Genomic DNA, 11012 nt, shown 5'->3' with positions numbered 1-11012 from the left:
TATGGGACTTATATTACATAGATGATAGATGTAAAGTGAGCATAGAACTATGTAATCTCAGGTTCGAATTCCAGCAGAAGCGAGAACATTAGATTATTTTTTTCTCTTTGTCCAAGCCTTGATTCGGTAGGTCTAAATTCCAACCTTTCTAAGTAGCATAAAAGGTGTTCAACCGAACTCTTTTGTCGGGGAATTACATTGTACGAATAGAGTAAAATTGATCTTTTTTTTTTTTAATTATATGTATAATGTTGAATCCCCTTGATAATAAGAAAAATTCAAGGAAAGTAGTAAGGAGGGTTCAAAATTGCTTTAGATCATAGGTCTAAATTCTGTAATATCCTAGAATTTTTTTGAAACCCTTTGTATAAATTTCTGGATTCGCTTTATCTATATGTTTTATCAATCTTGTGAGAAGTGTAGAGTGGCAAAGAATTAATAAGAACATGCATATGAGGATCCAAGTGTTGTGGATGTGTGAATGTACAGTACAGGCATAACATGTCATGTATCAGCTGTTAACTAATTACTGTACGTAAGTGCATTATTGCTATTCACGTTTTTAAGGAAAAAGAGAAAGAATGAGAGATCCTGAAAATGGTACTTTAATTAATTAATGTGGCAAATGCAGTCACTTTTTACTGGTCTTTCGGATCTTTATTCCTCATTCCTTCGTATGAATTGTGTGTACGCATACGTCGAGCCAAGATTTGAAGTTTATGAGTTCTGAATTTACCATCAAACTCATAGTTCATTTTAGTATAATTTAATATTCATAGATATTTAAATTTGTTTTTCCTAACGCAAATAAAGGGTCTAACCAAAAGTTACGTCCTTAATACTCCGGCTCTCCCTTTTTATTTTTATTTTCCACCTAATGTCCGATACCCGTATTGGGACCTGACTAAATCAGAATTCGTGTCGGGAAATCCCATATTGGAGGGTAAAGTGCTCCCTAACAAGGCAACTTCATATCGAGGCTCGATCCTGAAACCTCTGGTTAAGAAGGAAGGAGTATTTACCACTCCACCACAACTCTGACGCTTCCCTTTGTGTGTGTGACCGGGAGAGAACCCATGAAAGCTAATTAGTAAGAAATAAAAAAATTCTTAAAGACTCTGCTCGCTGGTGATGACAGCTAATCCATGACAACTGCCTTCCTTAAAGTGGTTATACTTTCTCTCTCACTTGAGATCCAATCGAGAAACAAAATGAAAAACAAACTACTATAGTTTAAATCTTACCTTATATGTAGTAGGAACTAGGAACATGAAGCAAATAAAGCGCATTATAGAAAAAAATATAGTAAGTGAGAGATTTTACTAATCCCCCACTTAATTAATGAATGTTATAAACTTGAGAAATATTTAAAGTATGTAAATAATTTGTATAACAACTATAAAATAAAAGAATATAATTGGTGGTGACTCCCATCTACAATTTTTTCACCATGTCAATGTATCCAAAAAAAAAAAAAAAAAGAACATGTACCATTTTCAATAATGACAATCAACCAGCTGTTGCCTTTGTGTTTGTTCTTGATCTTGTTGATTTAAGGATACAACTGGAAATTTTGGATCAAGATGATCATCTGAGACTGGAATATTAAGGTCTAAAGACAACCCATCTCTTGGTTTTTTCATAATATTATTACCAAATTCTTGATCTATAGAAGTTGCTGGACTTAAATTGCTCAAATGCAAGGGTGAATTTACGGTAACGCCCCCGCGATGTCGTCTCATATGACCTCCTAAAGCTTGTCCTGATGTAAATTCAGCACCACAATATGAGCATTCATGAATCCTAGGAGAAGAAAACTTGTTGTTGGAAGAATTAGGCAATGTTTTTGTAACATTCTTGTTGTTTTTGTACAATGTTATAGTTGATGGTGAGAGTTCTTGATAATCATCTTCATCTGAGAAATCGAAATATGTTGACTTCTTGTTTGATAATTCAGTGGTTACTATTGTCTTTGGTTTCTTGTGACTTGCTCTGTGTCCACCCAAGGCTTGGAATGATGGGAATGTACGATTGCATGTCTTGCATTCGTACACATATATTCCTGCCTTGGTACCATTTGCTGAGTTTGTGGACGTCTCGATGTACCTTTTGCTGTTGAATTTGGTTTGGTACAACCTTAAATCGTCGTTGAAAAAATCGACTTTATTGTCAGGTGGCAACGTAAACCTAAGAGGACGGGGATGATCATCACTTAATTTGGACATGAGGATGAGAGACTTGGCGGTTTCCTCCTCCTCATCGGTGAATGTGTTGATGAATATCTCGGCCGAGTTGGCCGAGGAGGGATTTGAATAATTGTTATTGTTGTTGTTATAGGCGACATCTTCTCCATTACCACTATCATCCTTGATATTATTGTTGTTGTTTTTGCAAGCGACTACACCTTCTCCATTACCGCTGCCATCTTCTATATTATTGTTGTTGTTATTCTTACATGTGATACCTTCTCCATTGTCTCTACCATCTTCGATATTATTATTGTTGTTTTTGCAAGCGACTACACCTTCTCCATTATCGCTATCATCTTCCATATTATTGTTGTTATTGTTGCAGGCGATACCTTCTCCATTGTCCCTACCATCTTCGAAATTATTATTATTGTTGTTGTTATTACAGGGGACGCCTGAAAGGCGGAGACGTTTGGTGCGTTTGCCCTTAACGATGTGGAAGAGGTCCTTATTAGGGCAACCTACATCCACTTCCTCAAGAGCATCCATAATCTTCCTTCATCCACCATCAAATGCCTCCAACATCCCCTAACACAAAATTTATGTGAAATGAAAGCAAGAAAAGGACCCAAAAAAAGGAAGAAAAAAAAAGAGTGGAGGAATTTAGAGGAATAAGAGAAACAAAGAGGAAAAATAGGGGGAAAAAAACACAAATAGAGGAAGCTTTGATGGTAGGAAATCAGTTGGTAATGAAATATATATCCTGTAAATATAGTGAATGAGAAAGGTAGTCAAAGGAGTGAGATACCACCACTAGAAATTGATAGTAATATACTGAGGTTATATATATATATATATATATATATATATATATATATATATATATATATATATATATATATATATATTATTTGGAGGAAAAAACTAATTATAAAAAGGTTTCAAGAAAGTAGATAAATGAGAGATAAATGGGGAGAATCGGATGGAGAGAACTCAAGGTAGGACAATGACCATTGTAATTCAAAATGTGGACATAACTAAATTTGATTAATGGTGGACATATATAGCTAAATTTGCTTCTCATTCAATTCAAGCTATTTTAAAATATTATATTAAAACTATTTTGTTGGAAAAGAGGGATTTAAAACTTATTACGTTTATCATAATATATAGTAGAATAGTAACAGTAGATTCGCACTGCGTAAAAGTCAAATTAATAGGAGAAGTGCAATCTATAGGTTTTTATTTTATTTTTTTATTTTAAGTTCGAATTCGTAAACTTTAGATAAAAATGAAAAGTATTATATCTGTCACATCATAATCTTTAACGATAAAAATAATTGTCACCAACCAAAGGTCGAGACAAATAAAGTTAATCGTCACGTTGCTTTGCTGGCTCATATGATGGTGATAATGATTATAATTTGGGAAAAATTAAGTTGGATAGAGTGTCAAATGACACGAGTTAGATCTGCAGTCAAACATGGAGAGAGACAGAGTTGCCTTGTATGTGTGACCACGTCTGTATCGCACATGAGATATCTGTCGAAAATATTAATTCATCTTTTTTTTATAAGTAAAGATTTATAAGGTGACAGAGCTAGAGTTTAGCTACGGGTTCGGTAGAACCTAGTACCTTTAATTAAAATTCTGTTTTGCATTAAAAAAATCATTAAATATTTATAAAAATTTATCCATAATCTAATAAGTTATTTTTTAAAATTCAATATTAATAAACTTTAAATTCTGAATCTGCTTCTTGTTAAATCTTGAATCAAGTTCTGGTTATGACTTGTTATATCGTTTGTATGTCTTAGCATGCTGAGACGTGGCTTATGTGTTTGTAAAGTTAGTTGTATATGATTGTTAGTTTGAGTGTCCGTATGGATTACTAAAGAACTTGGTTCTTTACCATGTTCCTTAAGCGTAAAGCAAACAAGCAATAAAATGAACACAACGATTTTTACGTGGAAAATCACCCGGCTCAAAAGGTGCAAAGATCACGACTTACCACGTAAGATTTCAACTCCAACTCCACTATAACAATGAGCCAAAATGTATCAATTACAAGACTGTAATTAAATACTCTCCAGCACTCCTACTACTCCTATTTGATTCACAAGTTACTCTAACTTGTAAAGCAAAATACTCACTCCAACTCACTAATTGTTTATGACACTTGATTACAACTCAATTTCCTAAAACACATTCACTAGACTGACTCAGGAAGAATACAAGGCAAGTACTCAACATGAATAAATGACTTATGACTCTTTAGTTGATATGTGAAAGGATAGTTCAGAAGTCCAAAGTCCATCCTATTTAAAACACAACTTGAGATCTTCTAGGAGTCCTATTCATAGTCAGCTTCCTCTTTGATAGGACTCTTAATGTTTCAAGGATTCCACAAGCTTTGGGATTTTTGTCTCTGACTGAATTATCTGTATCTTCTTGAGGAACGACCCTCATCACTTATAGTAGCCTTCTTCCACCAAACTCGGACCTGGGTAACTTTGAGGTAAAGTTACTATCTTGTACAAACGTACAAGTATCAATTATGAGGAGCTGATTCTTCAGAACGGTTAAGCAGTTACGTTGAAGACCTGGTTCTTTAAACATTTAGTCATACTTGGTTAATTATCAAAACTTCAATACTCAACAAATTCTTCCTTTTTGATGATGACAAGCTTTGTACACGCCAAAACCACGTAATCACATCAAAGAACTGGATAATCACAACAAGTACTATTGACAGACATGTATGTTCACAACCCACAAACTTCCAACCTTATCATCCCCCTTTTGGCATCATCGAAAACATACAAAAAAATGTCAGAAATTAAGCACAGATAATGTAAGATTCAAGACCAAATAGGCTACAACACAAGCTTATGAAAAGGCAAATAGACTAGGTTGATGATTCAATATAGTACAAAGTAGTAAAGCAGAGCAAGATGAGACATTAAGTAGTGCCAAAAGAAGCCTAAGTCATTGTCTTCATCATTAGAACAAAATAAACTAAGCATACTGCAAACTACTCACACTAAGACAAAAAAGAACAAAAGATAAGGCATCGCTGGAATAGCAAAAGAACTAAGGACACTGGGAAGGAACAGGTTCATGGGTGAGAAGTAGAGGGGGTCAAAGCTTTCACAAGGGTGGCAATCTGTTGGGAATGAGCCTCCTTAAATCTTCTGAGCTCTTCCCCGAGTTGCTTAATTTCCTTTCTCAGCTCATTATTGTCTTCACGAAGCTTGTCATTCTCTTCAACAGCCAACTCCAACCTCTTGTTGAGCTCTGCAACCGTACTGCTCACAGGTAGAATAGCAAATCCTATGGGTCCTCTAGCCTTGATCTCCTCATACCCACACTTCTTGAGAGTAACAACATCCAAGACGTCATTGTGGTTTCCAAACTTAAGCTCGGGTAAGGCAATGTTGAGCTTCTCAAACAACTCAGTCAACCTGAAACCATAAGACATAACATGCCTGGGTTTGGAAGTATTTGCAACTCCTTCCATGTGCTGAATCATCATGCTAGGAAGATTTAAAGGTCTACCAGTGTCAAGCAGCTCCATCACAACCATGTCTAGCAAAGTAGCATCATTGTCTATGGTCGGAAATTTCTTCTTCAAGTAGTTGTCAAATCCCAAGAAAGAGATATTCAGAAGTATCCCCAGCTCCTTAGCATCAAACTCCATTTCAGAGCCCCCTACCTTACTCTTGACTACTTTCCCATCAAATTTGAAATTTGCATAGAACTCCACTACAGAAGGAACTGGGGAAAAGCTTTGACAAACATGTGCTTCCACCCCTATAGCTCAAGTTTTTAAACTAGTTGAGCCATCCCCTTCTCATCAGTGTTTGCATCCATTTAGCACTTTTCTGTTCCTAAACTCTGTGAGTCAATCAATTGCAGCTGGCACATTCTTTATTGTCTTACCCCTACTGGCCCTTGCAGAAGAGGTAGCAGGTTTGGTGACTTTGGCACCCTTTCTCTTTGGTGTAGCAGACTTAGCTGAAGGCAAAGTCAGACTCATCTTCTCCATCCATCTCAAAAACATTCCACAATTGATACCTTCTTCTTTGGCTTCTTTGCACTTCTAGACTCCTTAATGATTTGTGCATCAACAACCTTTCTTTTAATCCTTGTGAGAGGAGTTCTGGCAGGATGAGCCACTCCTTTCCTTGTTGAGACTACTGACTTGTAGCTTCCACAGGGGTTTTCCTGGATTTCTTCCCTACCTTAGATAGTGGCACATCATCTTCATCACCGCTAACTTCTTCATCTCCAGTGAAAGGAGTTAACAGAGACCCAGGTTCTTGAGCCCTTGTCTCTTCACTAGTTTTTTCTGAAGGGGCTATGAAAGTGTTTCCAATTGTCATGGAACCTTTAGATTCCTCACTCACATTCCCATCTTCTTGCTCACTCTCTTTATCACCTCCTTCACTCTCACTTACCTTTTCTTGATCCTAGCCCTCACTTTCAGAGTCCTCCTCTTGTTCACTATGATTTTCTTCTTTGTAGAATCATTAACCTGTTCACCTGTCTTATCATCTGTATCACTCTCTTTCTCATCTCCAGATGCTCCCTCATTCTCTCTCTTTTCTTCTTTATTGGCTATGTTTTGAATCATGCTCCTCATGACTGTTCACAACTTCTTCTTCTTTTTCACCCTCATCATCTTTCTGATCCTCAGTCCAACTAAAAGAAAGGCCATCAGAAGCCTCATATTGTACAGGTTCTTTACTTCCTTTCCCCTCAGCCACAGGCTCCACAGTAGTAGTATCTACCTCCTTCCCCAAATCCCCTGCACCCTTTTTATAGTGAATGTCTCCACTGGTGGCTTCTCACTCATGGGTGGGTGAGTGATCTTGTCTAATTTCATACCTCAATTCAAGGTTATGAAATGGTCGATGCGATAATATTACCCAACAAAAGTCGGGGTCGAATTCCGCAAGGAGCTATATATGGGAGTTAGTAGTATATATTGTAGTGTATGAATTTGACTATCTAAATTTACACTTCCACAAAATTGGGTTGTTTTTAAGTCTAATTTAAATCTAAGATTGCAAGTTGAGAAATAAAACTAAGAGAATGTTTTTGTTGTTTTTCAAGTTTTGTAAAAACCTAGGGCTATGACCATCACCTAGGTGTTTGCCTAATGGGATACAAACCTTAATGCTTGTTTTATTGATCGGGGTGTATTATAGCTATCGACACTCAATTACCTACTCAATACCTCTCGGTCAGAGAGTGATTTTGCCCAATTTGGATTTCTCAAGTCCAAATGGGTATTGAACAAAATGGTTGATAAAAGCTCAAGCCGGGTTATTACTATCTCTAGGTTAAACCCTTTAATTGGGATTATCAATCTCTCGATTGACCCAATTTCTTGTTAGCCAAGTTTTCCTAGACTAAGTCTCTGTTCTCAAGTAGAGACTAATTCAAATAGGCATGAACTAATATTTGCAACCATTAATTCTACAATTTAAAGCATAAACAAGGCTAAATAATAAATACTCAACCATAAACAAACATTAAATTAAACACCCATAAGGATTAGACACTAGGGTTGGGTCACAAACCTAGTAAAAATGTAGCTACTCATGCTTGAAATTGAAGAAATAGAAGAAGAAATGATAAGTAAACTCATATTGCAAGATTAAAATGATAAAATCTATGTTAAAATAGCTCAAAATATGAAAAACTGCTAAAAGAAGTAAAGAAACGGCTACTGTAGCAGTTGATGTCAAAAGTTGACCTAAAATTGTGAAACTCGTCTATTTATACAGGGCTAGAAATTTCGGACAAAAATGCCCTTGAGGAAGTTCTGCGGCCGCACAATTCCATGTGCAGTCCGCACTTTTTCTTCAACTTGTGAGGACTGGAAGTTTGCGGCCGCATGGAACTCTTTCTGCCGTCTGCACTTTTACATGTGCGGCCACACTTGATCTTCTGCGTTCCGCACTTTTAACATTTACGGCCGCATAGCACTTATTCTGCGGCCGCACAATTCTTGTGTGGTCCGCACTTTTGATGGACTCGGAATGCATCCTGGCCCAGCTTTTGCGGCCGCACAATTCATGTGCGGACAACACTTTGCACCAAACTCTACTGACTTTTCCTTCATAATCTGCAGTCGCAGATGATATTCGACAGTCCGCACTTTTGGGATTTTATGTCCTTGAGTTTAGATTACTCCTTTTTGAGTTGGATTTCATCTCGCGAGTTCATCTTCCAATATTCGTGAAATTAAGCACATTTCATTAGTTTTTGGGAACACAATTAAACGCTTTTGGACTAAAACGAAAGCTAAAATGCGCTAATAAGTAGTCAAAATCCACACCTATCAGAGAGTATCTAGGGGTGCATCATCTATAGCAGACACCAAGCATGTAATTTGGAAAGAGGATGTTGTAGCTGATCAGTAGTGACTGGCACTGATTCCCCCTAAACCACCGATTCCTTGGCTATAGTGTCACCCTGCGTAGCAGCATCAGGCACTTTCTTGACAGATTTCCTTGGAGTGGCTTTGACTTTGTTGATTTAGAGGTATTTTTCGTAGGAAGCTTAGGTGCATGGGTGGTTGTTTTTGGAGGAGGGGATATAGTGGAGGTGGTAATGATAGGAACAACATGAACAGTAGGAACATGGGATGATGATGTAGGTATAGTGGAGGGTATAGAAGGAGAAGGAATAGGCATGGGTGTGGGTTCCTTTGATGGCTTGGCATTTTCTTCGATTTTGGCTTTATGATTTTGGGTTTTGCTTCAGCCTTTTTTGATGATTTGGATTTAGAGGGTGTTTGACTGGCTTTAGGCATTGTGATCAGATGAGAGACTCGAAGAAGAGAAAGAGAGAATTAGTTCTTGATAATTGCTTTTGATTCTTGCTTAGGGTTTGAGAGAAACAGTGAGGTATGAGAAGCTTGATAAGTGGGAATTTTGACTACTTATTAGCGCCTTTTAGCTTTCGTTTTAGTTCAAAAGCGTTTAATTGTATTCCCGAAAACTGATGAAATATGCTTAATTGCAGGAGTATTGGAAAATGAGCCACTAAGATGAAATCCAACTCAAGAAGGAGTGATATGAACTCAAGGACAAAATCACGCACAAAAGCTCAAAGTGCGGACCGCAGATTTCCATCTGCGGCTGCAAATTGTGAAGGAAAGTTTATCAGAGTCCAAGTGCAAAATGCGGTCTGCACATGAAATGTGCAGCCACAGAAGCTACACAAGAGCAGAAGTTCAGAGAGTTCTCATTTCAATCTCAAAGGAAGTGCGAACTGCACAATTATTGTGCGGCCGCAAAAGTCAGCTATGCGGTCGCACTCAGAAATGTGCGTTTCGCAGAAAAGCCCTATGCGGCCGCACCCAGAAATGTGCGGACCGCAAAGTATGAGAGATGCGAATGCGTTTCAGAATTGTGCGGCTGCAGATTCAAATCCTGTCATGACTAAAGCAAAGTGCGGACCGCACATGGAATTGTGCGGGCCGAACCTCCGAAAGGGCATTTTGTCCGAAAATTCCAGCTTTGTATAAATAGAATAGTTTCACGAAATTAGGTCAAGTTTTGAATATTCAAAGTGCTGTAGCCGTTTCTTCCTACTTCTTTAGGCAACTTTAGCTTATTTTGGTAATTTAACATTGGTTTTTTATATTTTAATCTTTCAATATGAGTTTTATTATGTTTTCTTCTTTGTTTTCTTCTATACCCACTATGAGTAGCTAGATTTTTACTAGGGTTGTGACCCAACCCTAATGTGTAAACCTTATGGGTGATTAATTTTATGCTTGTTTATGAATGGGTGTTTGTTTTAGTTAGGTTTATGGTTTAATTGTAAAATTAATGGTTGCAAACATTGATTTATGCCTATTTAACTTAGTCTCTTCATGAGAAATGGAGACTTAGTCTAGGTTAACTTAGCTAACAAGGAATTGGGTCAATTGAGATATTGATTAACCCAATTAAAAGGTTCAACCTAGAGATAGTAACAACCCGACTTGAGCTCTTATCAACCGTTTTGGTAGATACCCATTTGGTTATGAGAAAGTCGAATTGAGCAAAGCCACTCTCAGATCGAGAGGTATTCAGTGGGCAACGTAGTGTTTTGAGTAAGGGTGTTCGTCGGTCGGTAAGGTACGGTATTCAGATATTTCAGTTCGGTATTCGGTTTCTTAAAATGCAATACCAATACCGTACCTAATTAAATTCGGTATGGTTCGGTTTTTCTCCTTTCGGTTTTGATTTATTCGGTTTGGTAACTTCAGTTTATTCAGTTTGAATACTAACTAGTGTATAGAGTCATAGAATCTAATATTCTGAATTAAAGTACTCAAAAGTACAAAACTAAAAGCATTTGTCGACAAACGTTTTGTCCAAAACTAGCAAATATCAACTTAGAGAGAGAAAACTGTACATAAAAGAATAAATTTGATCATTAGAAATATTGTGTTACTTACTTAGAGTTAATTGATGAACTTAGAGAATAAAAGAAAGTAAAATTTTAGATTTTTATATTTATGTTATAATTAATAATATATGTATTGTGTAATATAATATATATTTCGGTACGGTATCGGTATTTCGGTATTTTATTTTAAAATACCAAATATAAATATTTTTTAAAACTTAAACCAAATACCATACCGAATACCAAAATATCGAATACCAAATACCAAAATTTTCGGTTTCGATACGGTAATTTGGTATTTACCAAATTATGCACAACCCTAGTTGTGAGCTATAACACACCTCAGTCAATAAAACAACATAAAAGTCTTTATCCCATTAGGCAAACACCTAGGTCTTGGTCACAGCC

General features: G+C 36.7%; 1 protein-coding gene across 1 annotated transcript; it reads right to left on the bottom strand.

Annotated features, from left to right (window-relative positions):
* Positions 1-1348: 1348 nt before the first annotated feature.
* On the bottom strand, positions 1349-2987 carry LOC109216446 (zinc finger protein ZAT5-like). Its single transcript, XM_019380594.1, has one exon. It carries the CDS (start codon positions 2736-2738, stop codon positions 1497-1499), a length of 1242 nt encoding a protein of 413 aa, XP_019236139.1. The 5' UTR covers positions 2739-2987; the 3' UTR covers positions 1349-1496.
* Positions 2988-11012: the final 8025 nt, after the last annotated feature.

The sequence above is a fragment of the Nicotiana attenuata genome, unplaced genomic scaffold, assembly GCF_001879085.1.
Source record: "Nicotiana attenuata strain UT unplaced genomic scaffold, NIATTr2, whole genome shotgun sequence".
NCBI lineage: Eukaryota > Viridiplantae > Streptophyta > Magnoliopsida > Solanales > Solanaceae > Nicotiana > Nicotiana attenuata.
Note: the sequence above shows the minus strand (reverse complement) of the source record. Positions and strands in the feature narration are given on the sequence as shown.

Excerpts from the sequence above, each read along its gene's own strand:
- LOC109216446 (XM_019380594.1), bottom strand. The coding sequence starts at position 2,738 with ATGGATGCTCTTGAGGAAGTGGATGTAGGTTGCCCTAATAAGGACCTC.